The sequence below is a fragment of the Leptosomus discolor genome, chromosome 14 (assembly GCF_034619465.1).
Source record: "Leptosomus discolor isolate bLepDis1 chromosome 14, bLepDis1.hap2, whole genome shotgun sequence".
NCBI lineage: Eukaryota > Metazoa > Chordata > Aves > Leptosomiformes > Leptosomidae > Leptosomus > Leptosomus discolor.
Genome location: NC_141404.1, coordinates 19,385,017 through 19,411,124, shown reverse-complemented (window position 1 = coordinate 19,411,124; position 26,108 = coordinate 19,385,017). Strand labels below are relative to the sequence as shown.

Below are 26,108 nucleotides of genomic sequence, written 5' to 3'. Positions count from 1 at the left end.
CATGGAATGACTAAAATTACTGAGAAAAGTGACACAAAGAACAACTTTATTGATCAGCCAGAATGAAACCAGACAAAGTGAATGAGGACTAAGTGATGCAGGCAATCAGTATTTCCATGTCTGACACACAAACAAAGGCTTCCATCTCACTGTCCTTACACAAGCAACATTCCCACTGACATGCGGAAACACTGGACCCGGGTAAGTTCTGGCAGGCTGAGCCTCAGATTTATTTTCACATTTTTTAAAAATAGAGATTTTTATTTATTCATTGTGAATAGATTAAAAATACAGCATATAGCAATATCATACCAAAAGTCTGTCAAACATATAGTTTATCTTCAAAAGAATGGCATAGAATAAGTTGTGCATATTTCTGTAAACAATTTCAACTTTCAAATTATTGACAGTTCTATTTATTGTATAGCTAAATAATACAATACCACCTTAAGATGGAAGGTAGTCTACATTACTAAAAAAGCAGTATTTGTGAACAAAGAATTAAACAATTTTTTTAGCGCTGTATGCACATTTACATACCAGATCTACAGAGAACTTTCAGCAACTTTAGCAACTACTGAATTTAGCACATTCAAACTCATCTCCTCCCTATATGGTTGTTGTTGGGTGTTACACATGCCTCCTTCTCAAGGAAAGTCTCAAAGACTTGGCATCAACACCTCATGAAGAAAAGAAATCATTTTGTCTGAATTTGTTATAGTGCCTAGAGTGTATCGTTTCTGCACAGGACACTTGACTGTTCAGCTGTCTTCAGAGGTGAACAGCACCTTCGCCTTTCATTGACAGCTGATACATTAATGCTATGAACTGAAAGGGCAAAAAGGCCACATCCAAAAGAGGCTTTAGGCACCTAAAGCAGAACTTTGGATAGGCACTTAAAACATCTGACCTGGGATCCTACAAACCCTGGTTCTATTTCAGCGTATTAGGTCCAAAAAACATTAGGTCCAAAAATTTGTTATTTCAGTACCTAGCTTAACATCTACCTCAGCCCAACTGAGATCTAGAAATTAGACATTCCTCCATTAATGGGTGAAGCGCTTCACCCTCAAAACAAAACTAAAAACAAAATAAAAAGGCCATGAGCACTACTTGCCCACACCCCCTGCATTATACAGACAGAAGATGTGTCCAAGTGTTGCAAGGCTACTCATGGCTAGAACTGCCTGGTGGTCACAGCACCACAGAAGTAGGACATCCAGGAATAACACTTCCTTCTCTCCTAGAAAGGATTCCGATCTTCCCTTCTCACTTTCTTAACCACCAGGATATCACCTCTTTCAGACAGTGGCAGTTGTTACTAATTTTACAAGAAATTAGTATTACTGGGCTATGCATGCAAGAAGTCCCAACTAAATCAAGTGCACCATCTAGCAGCCTGCTTAGTTTTAAGCATGCTTTTAAAAGTTTGGCTAAAGTGAGGCTGGTGAGCATTATAGGTCATTCAGCACTTCACAGGGGCTGCCCCTTATTCATATAAATCTACAGCCTCAGAAGACTTTAAGATCAAGAAGGCAAAAGTTTCCATCTTAATCTCCTGCAAAACAACTGTTAGCCATGGTCAAGAAATAAGAACAGCTTCTGTACTACCCTTGTAGATGACATACCATCTTTGGAATAAAATACTGGATTTAAAAGACACTTATCTCTATGCAATGATAATTCAACCACCACCATGTATTTGTCCTTGCATTACTCGTTAGGATTATGCAACATGATACAGAAACTCAAGTGTTTGGGAATAATAACATTTTCTCTTTTTAATGAGCAATTTTCTCTAACTGGTGTTTGAAACCATTTGCAGACAAAACACTATTTTAAGGGCTACTTAAATCACATAAATTATTTTCTATATATAGAAAGAGGTGAATCAAGATCCTCTAACCTTTTCAAACATCCCTCTGGAAATGGTGGGAAGTGTATTCTCATTTCAAGTGAGATGATCTAGCTTCACTGAGAATTGAGATGTCACTGTAAAAATAACTTCAAATTACCCATATATTACATATCTTGTTACTGTACACCATTGGACAAATATCATATAAGACCAGTAGAATTTTATACAACTTGGTTACTATATGGTGCAGAACGTGAAAATGAGAGAGGTACCTGGGTACCTCACCTCATCAGGAACATCAATGATTTTCTGATGGCAAAATATGCAATACTGGTAATGAATAAGACATATTCCACCATGAATATCCTCACTGCTAATCTGAAGCATCTTCCTCACCCCTCCCCAAACTGTAAGGATTCCATCTGGAATTTGTTTGAGAAGAATAAGAGAAGTGCCCAACACCACCAGCGTAATGGGACTACTTATTAGAATTGAGTAGCTGCATGCTTAAATTGAAAATTTACATTCACATGCAAATTTGGTGAGATACACCAAAAAAGATCAAGAAATGCTAAGAATTTAGGAAAATGTCTTTCTGTATGGGGGGAGAATAAAAATGTAAACACACTGATCATTTGCTGTGTAAAAAAAGGGATGTGTGAAACCTAAACAAACAGCTTCATTTTTTTGTCAAAAAAAAAAAATAGGCTCCTCAGTTCTGACAGTTTGAAACATACAAAAGGTCAAGCGTGTCTGTATTACAGCTTTAAAACACTAGCAGAAGTATGCTATGGCACCCTACGTACCACTTACATTTGGATTTTTCTCCTCAAAAAAATTAGAAAACTAAAATACAAAAAAAGAAACTGGTAACACCACATAAAAATATATCTTTTTAGCTGCAAATGCAGCAGGTCTATTAAAAAAGATTATATACAAGAACTGCTTAATTGCAGCATCATTCTTCCATCATCGCCCAAGCCTCTTCTGCTTTTTGGTAGTACTGGTTTGCCAATCTGCCTTTCATGGCTTCCATGGCTGCTTCTGCTGCCTCCGTGTACAGCTCACCTAGAGAAGGAAACAGTGTCAGTTATGCTGACAGGCTAAAGAAAATTAAACGACAAATTAAAGGACAAAAAGGGAAATTGAGGTCAAAATACAGGGCTGGACGTATGGGTGTATTTTAATAGCTTCAGTACATCAGCTGGGAATCTGGCTTTTGCTCTTCAAATTGAAACTTGTATGACTGGCTGCTGATGTCTCTTCCATGTATTTGGAAGGACTGGAAATAGGACTGGCCTGTAGGGTCCCCCCAAGAGGACTCTGTTAGATGCCTGACATGTAGATTACACAACAACTAAGATAATGTTGCGTAGGGCCTGGGAGTCATGGGTGTAACTCAAAATACAAGCAGCAACCTGCAGTTCAGAGGCCTCACAGGGAGGGAAGGTTGCCTGCTACTGTCTCAGCGTGTCACAGGACTATACCTGGCACTGCCCACAACCCCTGCCATTGGCAAGGTCTCTTATTTCCCTGCTTCCAGCCTTGTATCATCCCGCATTACAGTTTCATCCACAAAACTGAGGGTACTGACCCTCTATATGGTTTTTAAAGCTGAAGCAGGAAATGTATTTTGGGGTACATGCTGGGGGAAAAGGGAAGGAAAAGCAGGATTACTGATTACAAAAACAAAGTGAGGCCTCACCTGATCTCTGCGGATCCTTACCCAGGTGGAACCCTCCCATCATTAACATCTCTGCTTCCCTGGCCAGAAGCAGATACCGGGGCTCATCTTGAGTGTCATCATATTCACCTCCCTCATCATAGTCAGTCATGTTCAGTGCAGCATTGTACCAGTACAGTGCCTCCTTCCAATCCTGTACTCTGAAGTTAAAAATCATTTTTTAATATGGCTACCTTAGGAAACAAATGTACTGTGCACTGGAGATTCAGAATTCAATTTTGCACTAGCTTCTCAGGGCCTTGATGCTCTCTAAGAAAGGAAATGTTCTCATGGAGGCTCACTAACTGCACTGCAGCATCAGGTCACGGTATCAAAATGGGGCTGGGGTCACTATATGCAGTAATTACAGAGGAGAAAGTATCAGACTGCAGTGTCTTGCTGAACTCCAGAGTCTGAGCTTCATTACTAGTTGGTTTTGGTCTCATATTTATATTTGTGAAGAGAACTGATTTTCTGAAGTTGCAGAGAATCTTGTTTCACAAATACTTTAAAGCCAGCGACTTTCATATTGAGAATGCTCAGCGCACTCCAATGAGAAATTTAATGTTATTTTAAATTTCACCATTGCCAAGAGTTCCACTGTTGTGCAAAACAGGAAACTCCTGTAAATAACAAAGACAGGCTACAACACAAAAGCAGAAAAATCACTATCATCCCTGTTATATTTGATACTTCAGGAAATTCCTATTTGTTCACTTTTAAAAACCTCATCTGAAATGCTAAAAAAACCTTCAAACCAATATACTGTGTAGCCTTTTGACAAATCACAATCTAGTTCTCAGTCACAATGCTGCTCCTATCCCTCCTATAAAGATAGGAGTGCTGGCCACATTAAGAGATGCTCACGCAAAAGCACTTTTAAACTTCTTAAAATTTAAAGTTGTCCTTAATTAAAAGTGCCATCCTTAGCACTATGTTCCTGTGAAATTTTTGTTCCTACTTTTATTATGAGGAGCAGTGAAAGACTATGACCGTGACAAATACTTCATTCATCCCACTGCATCTCATCTATAGTCACTTTACTACTTCATTTATTTCTCCTGTTCTACAGCTTCTTTCACAGCTTAATTAGAAAAAAAACACCCCACTCTAAAAAAAGCTGTGCTTTTAGAAAAATCACTAAGGAGCACACATGGCAGCTGCAAATACTTTTCACTTATTTTTTGGGTACTCTATCTCAAAAATAACTCGTGTTCATTTTTTCCCGCTGATCCCATGATTTTCAAATATGCAACTCCTAGTGAAGTCAAGGGGAGTTTTATCACCAACTTCAGAACAAAAAACCTTGGCTATCATAGGGCAGCCTTGGTATAAAGGCTAAACTCAAACATGCAAGTGGATCCAACATACATGCAGGCGTCCAACAGCAGAAATGATCTCTGATTTTCTTTCTGTATTGATATATCATAGCCTAAACCCTGCTTTTATTCACACCAGGTTGAAGTAACTCCAACACCCTACTCCGTAGCAGCTCTTTATGCGAATGAAAGACACGAAGCAAGTGCTTCTCCAACCCCGTCCCGCTGTGGAGTACCACCAAGTTAAGTCATGCACATTACCTGTCTGAACCAAGATTTACACCTGTATCATATGCTCTTGCTACCAGAATCATGGAAGGCCGGTCTCCAGCTTCTGCTGCTCTCAGCAAGTAATCAAATCCTTTATTTCTGTTCTCCTTTGTGTCCTAGTAAAACAAACAAAACCTGTAAAATGTGTGTTTAAGTAAAACCAACTCTTCCTTCCTCTAACAATAAATGCAGTTTCTCCAAGTCAGTAATGGCTGCAAGTATTTAGTATGTCTGAGAAAGAGGATGAGCCACAAGAAACTGAGAGGCTGAATAGTAAAGATCACTTCAAAAACTTCCCAAAGGTATGCAGTAATTTGCTGGCAAAACCAGGAACAGGGAGCATTTTATGCTGCTTTGTCCAAGTCCTTAATTACAAACTCATCTATTTTCTCTGAAAAGGCTACAGAACACCTAACTATGGTTATTGTTTTCTCTCCATTTTCTGCTATTCTTATGTTATTTTTACAATGGGCCACAATCCTGCATTTTGGCATTTTCTTTGATTTTTCTGTTTACCTCTAGAGTGACCTCAGAAAGAATGTGATGTGGCAGCTGAGAGCACATGAGTCCTAACCCAACGATGGCTTCCAGCTCCCCACAGTCTGCAGCATGCTCCAGGTGAAACAGGGCCGACTCCCGATCCCAATCCTTGTCTTTCTCACAGAAACGCCCAGCTTCATGATAGCGAACCATGGCCAAATGAACCTAAAACAATCGTACAGGAAAGAGACACAAGTATTAATTATAGATCTGCTTCTTCAAAAGCCCTGTGCCCATACGTTACTTAGGCACAAAAATACCCCTCTGTGGTGACTACTTTAATTACAGCTAATTGTGTACCTCTGAGACTGAGCAGAGGACTAGTTTGATAACACATAGACTTGGAGCCTGACTTGTGCCTGAACATACTAAACAAGCAAAAAGCAATTATTATATGCAGTGCAGCTGCCTCTCCAGATCTGTAAGCTTAGACACATACAGCTTTATAAACTTGACTACTAGTGATAAAAGACCTAATTCATCAAGACAGTAGCTGCCACAACACCTTCCCACATCAGTGTGCCCTAAGCAGTATCCCAGCAGGTTGCCACAGCAGAGTACCAGGTCTTAGGAGCATGTCCCAGCATATCTGCTAGGGCCCTGGAGACCTTTAGGAGAGAGTCATAGTTAAAGGCACCCAGCCTGCAATTGCCTAACACACCAGCCAGCAGGGCAAATGGCAGTGACCATGGGTCACAGACTTTTATGTGCAGCAAGGGCCCTCACAAGAAAGGAACTAACCTGAGGCCTAGAAAATCAAGAAGGTTAGCCAAGGTAAAATCCTCATACCACTGAATCCTTTATTGTCAGTGATGGCAGGATTTCATTCCAAACATGCCATGGGATTTTGAGGTTTTGGTTTTTTTCCTCCCCTCCCCAAGGGAAAGGCAGGTTTCTTCTCAAACCAAAAGGTCTGAGAACATCCGAGGCTCTCAGGATGTTCAGGAAGATCTACACTGTGTGCTTTGCATGTAGACCCAAACCTCCTTCTCATTTGCATTGTCTGGGATAGTCTGGAGTAAAACCAGTAGGTCCATGCTACCATTTTTCAGGAGCCCAACGTGGCCTACTTGCAAGGTATGTGGGTCAGGCACACCACATCTGTCCCACTATATCTTCTCTGCTGCTAGAAGGGCAGACGAACCAACAGCATAGTCCTGCCCAAACAAGCAGAGATGTTGCGAGTCCAAAAGATGGAATCCATGGGTTCCTGAGCTTAGATGTCCGTATAAAATACGATTAGGTGACAGAAAGCAATAGACATGTTATTCATTTTCACCTGCACAAATAACTCACGCAGGGCAACACCTCTATGTAAGGAATGAATACAAGACGTTTCCTTCCAGTTGGAAAGAAGAGGATTACTAGTCCCATCCTACCTTCCCAAGGATTGACTTCCCAATTTTCTTTTCAAGTTCTAGCGCATTAAGCCTCTGAATTTCTTGGGCAACACACGACGGTCTGTGGATGTGGACTCTGGAAGAGTTGTAGAGATTCCATTTCTCCACACTGATCTGAAATAGGTAATATACTATTATTTCTATTCAAAATTAAAATTTCCATACTATTCATATGGATTACCATCCAGCAATCAAAGCCTCTGTTAATTTAAGACACAGCTTTCAAAGGTCCTGTTAGTAAGTTGTTATTTTTCATACAGAGACAGAGTAAAGCCCACCATTTCTAATCCAAACATCAAGTAACTTCCATAGATTACAGCAGTGAAGCAAAGCAGTGAAGCAAAGCATTATCTTAAGTTCTGAATCAGAAAAAAGGTACTTACAAAAACAAGCACCTGAACAGTCACACTGCAAGCACTGAGGTTATCCATGCACAAAAAAATGAAACCCATACTTTTCTGTTCACAATTTCAGTTCAAAACATTTTAAATGCTGCTTGCGTTATACAACTCTAGAAAAATGAGAAGTAACAGTGCAGAAGATGATAGGCAGATACACACATTGGTGTTTCTCAGGATGTCCAACACAAATGAGAACAAACAACTTTTCAACATAATGGCTGGATGGGAAACAGCAGCTAAAACCAATCCTATCAAAATGAAAGCCTTTGGAAGTACACAGGGGAAGCACAAGAGGGAAGGTTATTGGCACAAAACTTGAGTCTGTTAAAGCTGTTTCAATTTCCTGAAACAGCAATACATAATCATTACAAGGAAATTCGAAAAGCGTATCTAAGTAAATTATTCATTGTCGTCAAAGCTCTGTTTTTTCTTTCCTTGCAGAATAGTTATTTGTTTAAGTTTATAGCCACAGAAACTAATTCTCACAGAAGCTATACTTTGTAAAAACATACAAGATGGTCTGGTCTTCCCTAGCTCCGTTAGATTCACAGTGGAGAGAGCTACAGTCACATATTTCAAACACCACATGTTTTTCAAAAGTCATCCAACCACGTATGGGACACAATTCCAAAAATAAAATGCAGAAAGGAAGTACAATCTAGTTAGCCAGGAGAAAAAAAAAAATCCATAGAACTACAATTATTTCTTTTTAAAGCAAGAAATGCATGCTTAATCACCGATTTATGTCAGCGTTCAGTTACAGAGGTGACAATTTGTTTATAACAGTACTTTAACTGGAAAATAAAGACAAAACAAAAAAGGAACCAGCACAGAGTGGTAAGTTAATATTAAGAAACATATTCTGTGGCTGAAAAGGAAGGAAAACTGCTCTCTGATTTAGTGATGTGAAGTTACATGACAGGTAAGCGGAACAAAGGACAAGCAGAGTGGCAAACTCATTGTCTATGAACATTTCTGCTTTATTTACCCTTGCAGAGCTTCCCAAACTGTCTTCATCAGATTCATTTCTTCGGTTGTTGTTTGAATGGCCCTATGTTAATGCAAAGATTTGTATCACTTGATGTGCAGCAACTGATGTGTGCTAGTTATCCCCCTAGACTACTCCTATCCAACAAAATTAATATTGACAATGACCAAGATAGTTTCTCCTCTCAGTGATATCACAATATAAAAAGAAACATACTGAAACTGTGAAGAATATGGCACACCCAGGCTTTAATCCTGTAAACTGGATATCCCATGACAAACATCTTGCTGCTTCAAAGGTCACAAAAGGAGTGGTATCTTTGGAAGCAGTATTCTCTTTCCTATCTTCTAATTAAATATCTAGTGAAGATCTTTAGGTCAAAAAGCATTTACTTAAAAGTTTGTATTTTAAAGGAGTGAACAACTAACACACAGAAATTCTAGAGTTGCATATTATTAACTGACAACAACATTAAGTTCTGTGATATCCCCAGCCATATGAAGTCATAGAAAGCAGAAAGGGCAAACGAGCCTGGAAGCAGATCACATACATGGATTCCATATGACAAGAAGGTGGCTACATTTCTCAAATGCAATACAGAATACTTAAAAAAAAAAAAACCTACAACAATATGCAACCCAACATAACATTTGAAATTAAGCTCCTGGTTACAAATAGTGTTTTTCCCTATAAAAGCATCATTAACATTCCCAAGATGAACAACTAATTTTGCAACGTGTGGGAATTTCTTTCCAACCATTTCCTCTGTTTACAAAGTCTAGATCAAGAGGGATAAAAAAATAAGACTCTAAGGACTACGGTCCTTACCCTCTCTCTATGATCCAGATCTTCGAGCTCACTCCGCTTCTCACTGGGATATCCACTGTCTCCACCATTTTCAAAATCCTACAGAAGATAAGAACAAAACATCATAGCATTAGCACTACCCTTTGTAAGGATCTCAGCTTGACAATTCCCAGAGAAAATCTTCTGCTGGTGCAACGAGATATGCTGGATGGATATACTGGATGAAAATGATTGTATGTTGTGCTACCTCTAACAGACATAACAGGACTTAATGACCCAGAAGGTACTGTCCAAGCTTGTGTTCTTTCTTAGCTACATTAAAAAAAAATAAAAATCAAGGACTCACATACTTTATCAAACCAAGAGTCCACTTAGTATAGTTTTCAGTCTTCAGTGGCAGTCAGTAAAAAGATAAAACAGTAACTGACAGCCCCTATCACTAAGGCCCTAGGTTGGAAAATATCCATTGCAAGTTTATTGCAGTCTCCTCAGGTGAGGTTTTCTAACATCCCACAGCACCAGTATTTGCAGACACAATCAATGGGGATTCTGTTTAGCTTTCATATCACAGAAGTTGGCACAAGTGCCAAAGACATACCATGCAGGCAAGGGAACAGATACACTCTTTAATTATCTGCTAAAACACACTAGATGCAAATAAATTTCTGGAGGGAAAAAAAAAAAAAAAAACTATTTTAAAATAAAATGTTGTTCCTTTATTAGAAACAGCATATGCATGCAGGTAACATGACCTGCAGCAATGAAAGCAGGCAGAGCACTTTTATGTGCTTTTACTGAACAAAGCCTTCAAGCGATCGTTCAAAGACACATTCGTTAAGGAACTGCAATCTCAGGAAAGACACTCACCCTCTGGTTATCAAGCTGATCATAGTCTTTGTGAACCAAATTATCTAATTCATTGAAGACAGGCCAATCTAGGAAGAAAAATATTTGCTTCTTATTGTAAAGATAACAGGCTTGAGGAGAAAGCTCTAGATACCAACATTTTATCGCAGTTTTTTCACAGAAGCATCTGTGCATTTATTATCTACATAGAAGTACTTTTAATTCTATTTCTGCTCAAAGAGGAATGCTGGAGAAGTATTCTGGACTAAATACAACATGCTGTTGCGTTTAAAACTAACAAAATAAAACAAGCCACTGTCAAATGTTCAGGAATCCCAAGGAAGTTACACAGGAGGCTCACTCACTAAGCATGTCCATCTTTTGGCTGTGAGGGGTTGCCGAGGAAGGAGAGCAGGGTAGGGAGTCAAATGCTACATCGCTCATGCTTTCATCTCCAGAGTTTTCAGACAGGCGGAAGAGCAGAGGTGGCCGACTACCAGAGACTGTTCTCACCCGGCTGCTGCCACATTTTTCCTCTGTGCCACGGAGAATTGTTTGAGCAGATTCCTTGGTAAATTAACAAGAAAGTCCCATGAATAATGCTTCTCTGTATTCTAAGCATGCTACATAAGCCAACATGAATATTTATCAGGGGTCTTCCACAAAAGGGGGGTATAAATATGCACACGGATATGTAAGTATTTGCTTTGAAAAGTTCTACACCCCAACGAAATCTCAAGTCCTGGCACCGTTATCAGTCAGAGTGAGTTCTGTTTAGGACTGAGTTTCATTCAAAGCATTTCATCAAGTCCCATTCCCACTAATATCAGTGAAACTGAGATCAGTTAAAGATGAGCAGTTCTATTCTTTTTTTCTCCACAAATTAGGTTTGTGAGATACAAAACTCACTAATCATTTCAGCATTCAGTGATACTTGGTCCTAAATATACATGTGGTACAAGGTTCCTTATTAATTAAAGCTACAGCATTAATTCAGAGACAAGTATGGATAAGTTAGCTTTAAACTGCTGTACTTTAAACTGCAACATTAGTGATTAAGGTGGTTTTATTTGTCATGTAAATAGCTATTTCAGTTCTATTTACAGGGCTTTTAAAGACAGAATAAACCAGTTATTCTGCTTAGTTAGACTTTCTTCATCAAGCACTTACAAGTAATTTTTTATTACAATCCAAGGCATCTTTCTCTTTGGATGAAAGATCAAATGGTGCGAGGCCCATGCTTTTGCAAATCTTGTTGCAGAAATGCGAATGAAAGAACAAGGCCATACCTCGAACACCTATAGCATTTTAAAAAAAAAAGTGAGAAAGAGTTTACTCAGTTTATATGATGGTTTAATTATTAAAATCTAGAAGTCCCAAGGCATTTTTTAAGAAGTCAAAACAGAAAGGAAGTGCTTTGTCGCACACACAGCTCAACCCACTTCCACTTTATTTTAACACCTGTAAGTCTGCAAAATCTTCAAAAGCTATGTATGCACAGGATATAATAATAAATTTAATCTAGCCACATCATTGAGAAACATGCCTAAATTTGATCCTGCTTACAAAACTTGCTGTGTCCTACGAACAACTCGATGTACGGTCACTTGGTGCTCTAAAAGTATGCAAGGCTTATCTCTCCACATTCAGCTGCATCCACTCCTGCAACATGGCAAGGAAATTAAAGGCCATGATTATTGCTCTCACGTTATAAGAAGCTACTTAATTTCATTACTTGTTTGGTTTAAGATTAGGCCAGGAGACATGAGCCAAGATCAGCTCTCATTTTACATCTGCTGTCATGTTACAGCTGCATGGGTCAAAAACTCCTTACAACAGAACATCCCCAGCTGTTTGCAAGACCCTCAGAAACCTGCCTGTTCACTCAGCTGTGCAGTGGCTACTCAGCAGACAGCTGGGAAGAGAAAATAAGCATCTATTAGCATACGAAACACGATCATTGATTTTACCTAGGTTGCCATCTCCAAAATCTGTACCATTCTCTGTATGGATCTGAGGGTCCGTGTAAAGATCTCCAACTCCCTGGATATCAACAATAATGAGTTGGTGTCCTGAGCGCTCAAAGGTGAAGTGACTAAAAGCCTGAGAAGAACCATACAAGATGTCTGAGAAAACTCTCCCTTGATCTACTGAAAACAGCAACACATATTCACCACTTATAAATGGGCAAAGAAGTCTGATAACACTCTTTGTGAAATATAACTGGTATAAACATCATGTTGAAAGCAATGAGAGACTAAAAGCATGTAGTAGATTGCTTCTGCAGCCTGCCCCCACTCAGAGATATGCTAAAAGAAGTAGGGCGAAAAGCAGCAGTGGGAACACGCAGGGGAAAGGAGGTTGTTTTATTCCTCCTTCCTGCACTGGAGATCGTATTTTCCACTACAGTCTTCACCTGAAGAAGTGGGGACCTGCCTGGCAGAGGGAACAACAGTGGGCTCTGAAGCCAGTGCAGAATCACTTCTGCATAAACGTTCCGGCTGTGCCTGTGTATCTCCAACCTCTGCAGCCCTGGAACACTGCTTCCTCCTGCCAGCAGGCAAAGCTCTGCCACGTTTTGGGGAAGAAAAAAAAAAACCAAAACTGAGCATCCCCACAAATTCTCCTTCCTCTACCACGCCCTTGGGAGTTCCCCTGAACGGCTGATCTGGCTCTGCATTCGTGTAGCAGATAATGAAATTACTTTTCTACCCTTTAAATGCAGCTTTTCAAGAATGATGTATAAAAGCCCTTCTCTTTGGCATAAAGCTGAGACATTAGGAATCTTCTGGGAAGGCCTCCAAAAAAGCACTGCCAGGCCTGGGGGAGGTAACTGGTGATGACAGACAAACATTTTAACTACAGCAAATCTCTCAGAACATTTTGTTCCCAACCTGTGCAAGCATAGCACTGATTCAGTGTAGAAAAGACAGCCCAGAACATAAACCCTCTGCATGAGAAATACCTTAAAAATAGGGGGAAAAAATTAAAAGAACAAAACCCTCAAGCCCCAGTAAAACACTCCTTTGCTACGCTGACCACTTTGCATTTTTCGCCAGCATTTTAAAGTTCTTTTATGAGACCCAAGAATCACTTGAGATCTGTACTTGTATTTCTATATGCGATCTCAGATTCACCTATTCAGAGGCTGTAGCTGAAAAAAACGCATTCTTATATGCAAATGGACTAGATGTTTAGTTATATGAGTTGGGTATCTGCCACCTCCTTTTGTGCATGAGGCACCAGAAGACTATTCAGTACATAGTACATGAGAGGTCTCTCTTCCTGCCTTAATCTGAAGAGAGTTTGAAATATGTCAAAGTCTGCAATTATGATTGGAGTCAAAAGGGCTTAACGTTTCCTAAGAGTATTAAGCACATTCAACAAAAAGCAACAGACACTGAAATGCAATACAGAAGCACTCGGCTCTTGAAAGAGCAGGCCCAAATAAGGTGCAGACATACTGCAAAAAGAGAAAATAATTTGGCATTGTACTGGAAAGCCTGCAGTTTCCTTTCTTGGCAGTAATGCAAGACATCTGGATAGAGCCAAGAAATTCCTGCAGCAGACTCTATGGAAAGCATTAAACAAAGCCTCACTTGCGGAGTAAGACGAATGTTGTCGTCTCGCACAAATCCAGAATTTGAGTTGTATTTGATGTATTTGCCCTCAATGTAATGTTCCAGATGAAAGAGAGGCTTTCCAGGTCTGTTCTTCATTTCAATAATACAGGTCTGTACTATATCCACCTGGGGAGAGAAAGAAGATAAACAATGACTAACAGAATACTGTCTTCAGATCAAAGTGTGTGTGAATCCTCCAGCTGTGAAAACTTTCCCAATAAAAGAAGCTGAACAATTGCAAATATCTGTCTGTTTAACAAGGGAGTGGGGGAAGAGTCATGTGCTTCTTAGGTTATTGGAGGAATTTCATAAATTAAAAGCAGTCACTTCAAAACAGCTCACTTCTGCAATAAATCCCTCTGAAAAATTCTTAGTAAGTGTGGGCTTTTTATTTTATTTTTGTGGGTACCTTAAGAGTACACTCAAAGAATCTATACTCAGAGAGCAAAACATTAGAAACTACTGCACAACTCAAAGAAATGCCTTTTCAGAAGACTGAGACGTCTACCATTCGGACATTTCTGTATCCTGTCTCACCTCCTCCCTCTGTCCCAGACACGTTCCTAAAAGAGAAACCATCACAACTCTCACTTTGCTTACATCTTTTCCCCCACATGGCATTTAAAACTTTTAAGATTTCTAGATTCCTCTCTGTGCACTTCACTCTGTACCTCACCTCGCTGTTGGGAGACAGGTAGTTACTAAGTAACCCTCATATGGGAGGCAATGTACGTAGTCCATATATTCAAAGGCACTCATTTTGGCTATTAAACTGTTAAGGCCCCCACACTGAGGCAGACTTCTTGACCCAAGCATCTTATCACGTCACACACAGTCTGCAGTAGAGCCAAGTGCAGGAACCAAGACACCACAGTGCATGCACATCACCATTCCTACAAGCTGCCTCTTCCACTCATTCGAAGTCACAGTTACACTCAGGCATTCAGTATCAGCTGTGGATTAACAGGACTTGACAGCTTCACTGACACATACCATGGACACACTCAAAGAGGAGCTACTGGCTGTGAGTGAGTGACAGCTGCAGTCCTTCATCCCTCCACTTTAGCTTCTTGTCTTTTAACAAGATAATTGCTGCTCAAGGTGTTTTTATCCAGGACGCAACGGCCAGCTTTGACCAGCAGCTATCCAACTTACCAGCACGGCAAAGTGCAAAGCCACGTTGGCCGTACCAAACGTTTAGCATGGACCCCAGAATCAGAAATACAGCCACAAAGCAGCAGAACCACCTCTTCACGCACATCCCTAGCGCAGAGGATGGGAACTTCTCTTGATACCCTGAGCCTAGTCTGATATTCCATACACCTGGGAGTTTCATACATCTTAACATGCTAGTATTGTCACTGAGACACCTGAAGGAAACAAAGCCACAGTATCTTAATTTTTCTAAAAATTCTTGATCACTCCTCAGAAAGCTGTATTTGAATAGCTTTGTAAAGTTATTCAGGTTTCCAGCTCTTTTTAAAAAAATCAGTGCTAATTAGGCATCTAGATGGGTTTGCAAGCTTTAAGCATCTGCCTTCCTGGAGCACTAACAGTTAAGTGCTTGCTGAGACTCCTATTTGCAATAAATTCTGTGACATCTCTGCTTATCTCAAAAGCAGCTGGGCAAATATAAAAAAATAGCAAAGCAAATATCAAACACCATTTCATTTTGGACTTCAGTCAACAGCTGAGAACAGTCAGACATTCACAAACACACAATCCCTAATTCGGGAAATATAAAGCAATTTCTGCATTTACTTCATTAAAAATCAGGTATCGTTTAATGGAAAACACAGTAGGACAGAAGAATCTATCTAAGCATTTAAATTTAATGGAATGTGAACAAGTAATTCCCTCTAAATTCATTTGAAAACTAATCTAATAGGAGAGTGAGACTGTATTTTTGCTTAGCAAGATCTCTGAATGTACCTGTTTTGGTGGCTTGTGCCGGTTGTACTCTTCTCCCCAGAGTTTTGCTTCCATCTGAAGCCGGACATCCTCAAAATACACATCCCTGGCCACACTCTCTATGTATTGTTTGGCAACATAGTTATAGGCACCTTTCCAGTTCTGTGTGTGTAAGAAGTTGGACAGCTTTTTCCTGAAAGACAAATCAATAGTTGGTGAAAGGAAAACCAAGAGTTTTAATTCAATCTTTCCCATTTCTTTGCCTGCAGATCAGCATTACCCTCAATTACCAGATATTCTAGCTGCAAAGTGAAGCACAGGTAGGGGGCAAGAGAAAAAGCAACATCCCACGTGAACAGCTGGGACATGCCAAAGTGCCCGTTTGGTTCGACTGCAGCTGCTTCTACTCTGGACTTCCTCCTTTTCACATTTCCTTTCCCTCTCTGCTCCCCTCAAACCCAAAGTATGAAAGGGCTAGTGCCACCTCAACGCCCTGTATTAATGTCAACAATTATTTTCTGCAGAAATTAACAGGGAGTGACATTTCAAATATGAACTGAGAGGACAGGGGTGACACATACAGGGGTTACAACTCAGTATTGCCCATGCTCCCAGAAGGAAAACTGCACCTGACAGTTCTTACGATGTAGCTTTTAACTTTTGTTGATGTGCAAATCTTTAATCCACATATTCCTCAAAAGTGGGGGGGAAGACTTTGAGGATCTGCTGGCTGACAACAAATGGATTAAGCAGGTACCCAGTGGATGCAGAAGATGCCAACATTCAAGTCAAATGGGAAAAAAAACCCACCATTGTTATTAAGAATTCCAGAGAAGACACAGTCTTCTTTCCTAAAGCAGTCTCATGCATTTATATGGGGCACAAGTGGGAAAGCACTTCTCCCCCTCTGTGAGAAATTAATTCAACAGAGAAGATAACAAAAAGGCATAAAACCCCTCTCCTGTGGCAGCAGTGGTACTGCTGGAGACCCCAGCAATGCCAAGCCAGTCTGAAGGGGGAGGAGTATGAAGACGACTACCTAGACTAAGGCACACCTGGCTACCAACCAGTTCTCATCCTCTCCTCAGTAACAAACAATGCTTCTCTGAGCCTTTCTTGGTGCCATGGCAAATTGTACATTTTGAGAAGCTAGTAACAGCACTCAAACTCTGAAGCCTCTCCCTCTTTCCTTTCCTCTCTCCCTCCCAAGACCTTGGTGCAGAGGTCTTGATACAGGGGACACTAAAGGCAAAGCAACTTCAGGTTCTCTGTCCTCCTGCAGGGATGGGCAGACAGTTGCTACAACAGAGGCCTTGGAAAGAAGGAACAAGCAAGTGAGATAAGAATTTCAGCCACGATTTGAAACCTTTCCAGTTTTCTGAAGAAACACATTTTTCTGCATAAAACAAGCCAGCACATGCTCTTCTAAAGCAAATAGTCTCTGAAGTTCATTGAGCCAAGTGCAGATAACGCTGTCACTGTCATGACTAAAGACTTGCAAAATTTGAAAAATCTAGAAGAGAGATCCCCAGATGGGAAGTATCAGTGCACCACTTAGAGTTACAGAAAATCCAGCAGTAGGAAGCTGACATACGAGTTACGCTTTCTTTGTATAACAGGCAAATTTATTTTATTTTATATTAAGGCATTTATAATGAAATAATTTATATTTCATATTAAGGCAAAGCTGTAAAGAAAAATTTCTGTTTATGGCACTACTCAAGGCACTGGTAAAGGGGAATCTAGTAAATAACAAAAGCTAAAAGCAATGTCAGCAGGCTAAGATTTGTTACTTCCTAGGCTTCACTCACTGCTCTATCTGGCTTTGCAAGAACAGAACCACCAGCATGAACCAATATTGAAACAATGCCAAACTGGAGGACCGAGGAGTTACTTTTCCCCTTTTTTGCTCAAGTTCAAAACATCATGTTTCTGTCACTCAGGAGTTTCTCTCTTTCCAGAAGTAAAACGAGACATGAAATGCAATTTCTCTGGATACTGCAGCTGGAAAGAAGCAGGAACAATTTTAAACACAGACGTAGATTTTCCAGGAAGCATTCATTTCCAGAGCCTGGAAAGGGTGGGGAACTCTAGCACAAACAAACTGATTTATTGCTAGATGCTGATGCCTGCAACCATATTTGTGAACACTCCCCAAGGAAAGAAAAGTTCCTCCTCTGTCTTCCCCCCCACTTTACTCTTGTGGAAAGAGTTACTGTTACGTGTTCAAGCTCTGCCTTACTCAGAACAGGATTACTCTGGTACACACGATCCAAAGTAAACTCTGGGATGATAACCTTTTTTGCCAAGGGAGGCTTTTCCAGTTGAGATTGCACCATCCAGCTATTCTTTCCCCTTTTCTCTGCATAACTACAGGCCTCAAGTTGGCCTTCAGGCTGCACACACCTACAGCCTCATATCAAATTCAAACATATTTTAGCACACCAGGAACACAGAAACGAAGTAGCTGCTTCTGTACTTTTATGAGTTTTTGCCTGCAAGACATAGTGGAAATAGCATAAATTTATGAATTGCTAATTGACAGGCTGATTATACTTGCTGGAACTGGACATGATAGCACATTATCCAGCCCACTGCAGTTCCAGTATAGGCAACGGCTTGACTTTCCAAAGCAAACTCACTGGATACCTTCATCATAGTTGCTTGTGCTTCCCTTAAAAGAATCTTCTGCTTTCTGAACCCACTCCCTGTGCTGTGACTGGAGTCACACAAACAGGAATAAACCCCTCAGCTATGCCTTTTAGAAAGGCACAGTGGGGAGCTAATGGGGAGCCACAGTTTATACAATTTCCACTGCACCTAACTGAAATTCCAGTCATCACAGAACAAAATACTGCCAACAAAGATAAAGCCAGCAGATACTTACGTTCTGAAACACTCTCGCATTGCTCCACGGCCAAAAGGCTAGGGAAAAGAAAAAGAAAAAACAAATACCCAACATTGCTATTTCCACAAAGTTAATTTCTGACCAGTTAGAGACACAACCATGTCTTCCTCCTTTATATCCCGTAGAAAGCAGTTCTCAAACAGGCTCCATACAATATCTATCTCCTCAAAGAAAAGTGAAAACTCACTGGCACTGTAAATAGGAATCTGGGGAAAAGACACAGGGAATAAGCCCAGCCCGTCCCCCGCCTCCCCCCTGCCCCCGATATCCCATGGAGCAGACATGACATTATCTTTTAAAGAAGCTATTTAAATTCTCTCTCCAGTTTGGAATCAGCTCTGTTGTGACTGCCTAGACAAGCTGGCTTCACAGACCTCATGCTCTCTACATTTAGGCTTTCATACAGGATGTGCCAAACAGCATCACCTCCCCAGACGCCAGATACTACAAGAGTAGCACAGAGCAAAGCGACTCCAACTCACCACCAACCCCATGATTTAACTGGGAAGTGACAGTAGCTTCTACCCTCATATACCAAAAATTCAGTCTGTTTTCATCCTAAGAACAGAAATTATTTGGAAGCACCCAAAATAGTAGGACTATTGCCAGGCAGGGAGGTGAGGCCAGCAGGAAATGGAAGGGCTGGAACGGCAGAGACAACACTGGGAAAGGAACAAATGCCTCATGTCGCTTAGGGGGAAGGGCTGACTCCACGTTCTACTCCGCTCTGGGGAGAAAAGACTGTTGGGACACCAAAACATAACGGATGAGCCAAGGAAAATGAGAGGTAGGAGAAAAAATGACATTGAGACTTCAAAACTTCTAGATGAGGAGAACATCTTGCTGCCACTATTCAGTTAACAGGAAGGAAATGACAAATTTGGCTGCTAATAAAGATGAAGTAGAGTGTGATCTTACTTGTGAAGCCATCTTGATGAGGACTTCATCTTCAACCCAGTCCCCAGTAACTGCATTGTACCTGCAAAATCAGGAGATGTGCCTCTTAGAAAAGTGCAGAGGGAATCCAAATCCTCCCATCCCCAGTACCTATCCTTCCTTATCTCCAGCTGACTGCTAAAAAGTACTGCTGCCACTCCAACACAAAAACTTCTAGTCCTCCCACCACACTCCTGCCCTCTTCACTTCAGACGGGAAAGAAAAAAATATGTATAGGTCTTTGAAGAGACACTGAGTCCTACTGACAACGAACAGATTCCATTGCAGAAGCTAAACTTTTGCAACACTACAAATTAGGCTTTACCTGCTTTGATATTAAATCTCCTCTGAGATGCCTAGGCAGTGCACCGGGAGCAGAAAGGGCCTTACCAAGCCCTACACACTGAACAGGGGGTATCCCCCAACCCTGAGCTTGCATAAACCTGGTTCTAGCTGGGGATCTGCCGCAGGGCTGTGGAGGATGAGAGCAGTACACAGCACCAGATGAGGCTGCAAAAACCAGCGGGGCCAAGACCTGCCCAACACTGCACCAAGGGAGAAGCAAGTCTCTGCACAACACTATCATAATACAAAGAGTACGACTGTGGTTTCTCCCCACCCCCTTAACTCCCAACACAGTAAAAGCCAAATTGAGAACCACAGTGGTTGAGTCACCAACACATGATTGTTTCCAGCCCAATTCCCCCAACCTGCACCAAGTACTTCATGCATGCAGACACCCCCTATACCCCCTTATATATTCTCTATCATCCCCAGTTTGCAGCAAAGGAGGTGGAAATAGGAATAGCAGAGCCATCTCTTTTTAATAGGGTATTTGAGTAGCCCTCAACCAATATAATCACTTGCTTGTATTTTAAAATATGCAAACTATTTCAGGACTTGTGGCTGACTAGGGACAGATGTATTTTATGGGGAAGAACAGCACTGCGTGACAGTGTTATGTGACTGGAAGGGAGGCCTCCCCAAACACTGATGCTAAGTGGTAATTAACTGGCCTCTAACTCCTATCCCTTCCACCCAGAAACCTGTGTCAGTAGGGTAAATGTTTTGGCAAAGCCTGTGCTAAACCACCGCGAATAGTTTAAGGGCCAGACTCAGCTTCAGCACGTACACCATGTGAGCTATTCTGGGCTTTATAAGGATTTAAATTCCAGCCACATGCAGCAATACTGCATAGACAGGCAACAGTGAAACTGCTATTTTGGGAAAGGCACACAGTGTTATGTTGCTTTTTTTTCTAAACTACTTAAACCAAGTATGCTGCCTCTTTATTGCAATTCATTTCCTTATTAGATTTAAGTTTACAGTATTAATAAATCAACTAGAAAATTGTTTTCAGCCTTGTTTCCTGTCTGGTGAAACTCATAGAAACTACTTAGGTGGGAGAGAGAAAAAGAGCATGACGCTGGTTTGCCAAAAGGTTTATTTTTTGATGATATGCAGTATTTATGTATTCCTGGCAGATTCAGTTAAGACATACTAACTTTGGACATTATTGAAAGTTCTTCAGCCATGTAATTACACATATTCTGCACTACACAAACACAGCCCTTGCATAAACCAGCACATTCTGTTTAACATCAGCATTAAAAGCAGAAAAAAACACCAGACCTGTAACGAGTGGCTTGTTCCGTCTCAATGTCCTCCAGATGAAATTCTGCCCACGGATCAGGCATGTGCTTAGCTTTCTGAATAGCATGTTTCCAGGCTTCCTGAAGAAGTTACAAACTGGCAGGTTATTTGTAATCAGCAGCACCTCACAACACCAGCATTTTCTAGAGCACATCAGGATCCCAATACCATGCAACTATACAACCCCCCAAAGCACTATTCAGAGCAGGGACCAAGCGGTACAGAAGACCACTCTGACATTTTGTAGCTTTAAGTATAATGAAACACAGTTCATAAATACAAAGCATGAGGTTTCAGTTCAGTTTGCACTGCCATAACATTACCGAGAACAGAATCTGGTCTAGTATATACCAAATATCATTTGCAAAACATGTAATTTGCAAATATCTCTATCATATGCTGCAAATAGTGATAAGTCACACCTAGATGATATAAATTCACTTACAGTTTTTGATTTTTAACTTTTTGTAACTAACAGCATATGCTGGCAGAATAAGCTTTAAAAAGTTCATTAGCGATAGAGCAATATGCACAAAGAAAAAAAGTTCTGTAAACCCCAGGGCCCCCGAATTGCATTTTGCATAAGAAAGAAAAAATTAAAATGTTGTAAAAATGATTATTGTAACAATTCCAGACAAGTAGCTATTTCAATCTCCACCAAATTGCCAGTTAAAAAAAAAAATTAAAGGAGTTTTCCTGGAATACAAACAGTCTTTCTCCACCAGCCAATTTAGATGCTTTTCTAACATTTTGTTCTCCCTCTGTACACTGTACTCTTCCAAGAGAACTGGAGACATAATCCTGTGATGTGCCAAAGGCCTTCTGCAAGGTGAGCAGGAGAAAAGGCCACTCTGCGTCCCCACCAGCAAAGAAATACTGAGCTCTGAGATTTTGTTACTGCCTCTCTGACTGAATTTCAAGTATGAAGAAGCAGTAACTTTTAAAAGGCTTGGTTTGCGGTTTTTTTCCTCCTTTGGATTGTAAATCTCAGTCAAAACTTCTAAACAAATACATATAAATTGGTGTCAGCAGTGACATCGAGGAAGTTTTTGAAGCAGCTGAGCTTTTAAATTTTTCATGTTTATTTTTATTTCAGCTGCAAATCTACATACCTTGCAAACAATTTAAATGTTCCTCTTTCTGACAATAAAACCACAAAGCGAACACAGTACTACAATAAATAAAACAAATTTAAAAGACATGCTGAGAAAGATTTCCTACATGTTTCATAAGCAAAGTTGCCTCAGATCATGTGAAGATACATATTTCATGTGGATCTGTGAACTTCCATACTTGAATATACATGAGAGAAACAGGGAGAGACAGAAGCAAGTAGAATTGCCTGGTCTTTATCTATGTCAAATCATTCTCAAGTAGGGCCCCTCTCCAAAAGGTGATCTCTGTCCATGCTAGGTAATGATTTAAACAAATCAATCACTTGTGCTTGATCTTGTGAGGTCCTTCGTACAAAAGCTGTATTCTAATCTTCGAACAAACAGAAGGTGGACTTCATGGAAACGATGCTAACAGCATGATTTTTCTCCTGCTGTAGGCATATGGCTGCCACACACACTAAGTAGACGTCTTACATCCATTCTATTCTTATCCACAGTAGGAAATACTGTGAAGAAGCAACTACAGATAGGTGCTTTAAAAGAAGTGATGGGTATTGTTTCATTTAACAGATATCTTTTAGTTTTGAATTGATGATTTATGGGCTAAGGCAAGCAGTTCTCCCAGACAATAATATAACGACAAATAGGCCATAAAAGGAAAAAAAAAAGCCACAACCAAAAAAATCTTAATGCATCTATTAGATATGGTGTTCACATTTTCTTTTTAACCTACCCGACTATGGTCAACCACAGAGCCGTGCTTAGAACGATGCTGTGTGTCATTCTAAAGGATGCATGAGAAACATAAAAGTAGGAAAATACACGTGATAAGACAAATGATTGACAAAGAGTCTCTGTTCTCTTTGTTAATTAAATAAATATTCCACTTAAGAGCCACTCTTCAATTTATATTCCGAATTTAAGTTCATTTTTAGAACATCTGTGAACAAACCTATTGAGGTAAGTTGGCAATTTTTTTTGTGGAAAACGTGTTAAAAGGGTCTTGCCTATTAACTAGGTAATTAAACATTGCTGAGTCCTGTTAAAGACAGAGTTAATAGTGACACTTTTATCTGTCTTTGCATTTCATTATCAATGGCCCACGCTGCCATTATCTTTGGGGTCCAAGAGGTGGACTCTGATCAGATCAGGCTGTGGTTAAGATGTTACCAGGCCTGGCTGCTTCACTCTGTGTTGGAAGTCACCATTTCTGCATCTTAAGCAGATTGAGACTTGCTTGCTCCACATTTCAACTCAATCCACTTCATCTGTGCTAGGAGCTAAAATGCCAAACCAGACATTGGGGAGCTCAAAACACGGGCACATATATTCTGCAGAAGCAACATGATAGCTTAGGAAGGAGGAAATAATCGCAGTTTCTCAAGTCCTTCTCAGTTTTATCTCAGGCCACATGACTCAGAACTCACACTGCAAACCCAGAGGCAAGTGTTTAGTACATGCTAAAATGTACACACAAATGAAGACTGAGCTCTCTATCAGGTCTTAACTTGCTTAACATAGCATACACTGAAATCTGTCCCCTTGTCTATATGAAACTTTTATTGTTCACCTTCCTTATTTGTACCTTTTAATGTTTTTGTTAACTAGCTTAGTAAAAATCTTAGTGCAGGTAAGACAGTTTTACTTTTATTGTGTTACTCAGTACGTTAGCCGACTGAAATAAACTATATGGTATCTCTCCAGGAATAAAGCATGCATTAGGCATAACCAAGATTTTAGAGTATCTATTAAATAAATAGTATGTTAATATTTATAACAAGAAATGTGTTAATAAAACACTTTATATCCTCATCTAGACAAAACCTAAGAGACATGCCAGCTGACCACAAATGGTGCATGTTTGGAACACTGAACCTACAGAGTAAATGTCACTTGTGTTCTTGAGGCTCCTTTGCCTGCGGGTTCCTCTCCCTTTGCCTGGCCTGATCTGTGCAAAGGGAGCACAGTGGAACAGGACACACTGCCAAGGAAGCACCAGCTATGGCCCCTCTGACCCCACCACAATGCTGTGCTTGCTGTTCATCTTAAAAAGGCCAGATACTGCTCGAGTACACTGCCAGGAACTACTGCCAGCATTGACACTTCATGCCCAAGCATAAGAGTCAACATGTTAAAAGCTCCCTAAGAAAGAACATATGTGAAAACCCATCATTATGATTTTGTAATTTAACAATTTTATTTGTCCACATAAAAATATTATGATTGTTAACTCCGCTGGGCAAAATACCTAATAAAATATCTTCTGCCTGGCCCCAATTTAGCCTACAACAAGTATGATCTTTAAAGCTCCCAATCAATGTATTGCTTTTTTAATGGTTTGATCATAATGGCTATGAATTCTTCACCTGGTATCTGCTGCCTTTATAGATGAAGATCTCCCAATGAACTAAAAGGGACAGTAAGCAATTCAATGGCAGTGTCAGACTATTGGCTTAATGGAATTAACTGCAGGTCTGGAAAAAACATTTTTTTTTAATTGAAAAGTGTTAGTTACAACAGATGAAGCAGTTAGAGTCTCTCATGCCAACTAAGTAAAACAAAAACCTTACTGAAGGCTGGAGCCAATACCTACCTTAAAGCTAAAGGAATTTCTAGGAGAGGAGCTTGAACTGTACTGTTCAGTTTTTGCTAAGCTGCTATAATAATTGTCAACTTTGATACCAGCAGAGTTGTTAGAAAGTGGATCATCAGTTATTGGACAGATGAAATAATTGTCTTCATCATCACTATCAGCATCAAGGTAATTTCCTGAGTTTGCTGTAGTCGATCTAGCATTATCAATCCCTTCCATACGAAAAATAAGGTCCTCGTCTGCCATCTCTGTGGGAGGTCAGTTTAAGTCCTGCAATGATTAAAACAGCCACTACTCCAACACACACGCAAAGGGAAGAAGCTGGGTGGGAGAGAAAAGAAAAGAAAAAAAAGGTTGTTATTAAAAGAACAAATGATGCACGAAACTGATGTCAGCACACTGACAGAAAAAATCCATTTGCGTATCACTATAAAAATGATCCCTGAGTACCTGTTTTCGAACACCTCAGTGCTAGATCCGAGTTTCCAGAAGGCACTCAGTTTTTAAATTGCTACGAGATAGAGAAAAGATAACAGAGTATAGAATAATACTATAGAATCTGAGGGACTGCAAACACCACTTGCTGCCTACGGCTGACATGTGTTAATGCTCCTATCTCCTCCTCTGAATGTTTTTATTCTTCCTTATCCGAAATGCTTGAGTTCCACTTGCCCAGGCTATCCAGAACATCCTCAGAAGAACACAGTACAAAAGAGGCCAAGAAAGGAGGCCTACCTTCCACTGCTGCTGCCCAAGTGCTCTCGGTAGTAGGCTACAGAGACAAGAGGAGGTCTGTGTAAGGAGTACCTCAACCCTTCTGTCTTATCTTCTGTGAAGGGATTTCACTTTGGGTCATTCTTGCGTGATCTAAACAATCATCTTTCAACTCCAAATACAGCAGATACAGCAGTTTGCTCAACACCAGCTAGTCTCTGAGCTGTGTTCACTTTAAGCGCAGAGCTTTGAGGAAAAAAATATTCTCCCTGGTTAATAGTTCTTTTCCAAAGAGGGTAGAAAGCTTGATTTTGTCACTAGTTATTTCAACTTTTTACTAGCTTCCTGAACCCTAAGAGAAGAAGATGGGTGGGGTTTGGCTTCTCCTGAGTCCTACCTCCAAAGTAAACTAAGCAAATTGAAAGTATAAGCAACAGCATGAGGCAGACAGCTCATGGGTTTTTACTAACATCTGCTCAACTATTTCTAAGCCCAGAAGGTGA

General features: G+C 40.3%; 1 protein-coding gene across 2 annotated transcripts; it reads right to left on the bottom strand.

Moving 5' to 3' along the window:
- Positions 1-2,816: 2,816 nt before the first annotated feature.
- Positions 2,817-25,137, bottom strand: EEF2K (eukaryotic elongation factor 2 kinase). 2 transcript variants are annotated; one of them, XM_086473015.1, is made up of 18 exons: positions 24,892-25,137; positions 23,032-23,082; positions 21,163-21,263; positions 19,513-19,573; positions 18,574-18,611; positions 15,708-15,879; positions 13,752-13,901; positions 12,123-12,255; positions 11,323-11,450; positions 10,518-10,719; positions 10,174-10,241; positions 9,328-9,405; positions 8,500-8,562; positions 7,090-7,224; positions 5,687-5,875; positions 5,162-5,286; positions 3,564-3,742; positions 2,817-2,926 (listed from the first exon to the last, which is right to left on the bottom strand). In XM_086473015.1, the coding sequence occupies exons 1-18, from the start codon at positions 25,135-25,137 to the stop codon at positions 2,817-2,819; spliced, it is 2,229 nt and encodes a 742-aa protein (XP_086329141.1). The 2 variants fall into 2 exon arrangements, with proteins under 2 accessions (XP_086329141.1, XP_009947486.1); XM_009949184.2 differs by lacking the exon at positions 23,032-23,082.
- Between the last annotated feature and the right edge of the window lie 971 nt (positions 25,138-26,108).

Bases quoted from the DNA above. Each gene is read 5' to 3' on its own strand.
- EEF2K (XM_086473015.1), bottom strand. From the start codon at position 25,137: ATGGCAGACGAGGACCTTATTTTTCGTATGGAAGGGATTGATAATGCT. The intron at 21,264-23,031 runs GTAGGTTAAAAA...TAACTTCTTCAG, and splicing joins CTGTGGTTGACCATAGTCGG to GAAGCCTGGAAACATGCTAT. The intron at 19,574-21,162 runs GTCTGGTGTTTT...CTGATTTTGCAG, and splicing joins GAACAAGCCACTCGTTACAG to GTACAATGCAGTTACTGGGG.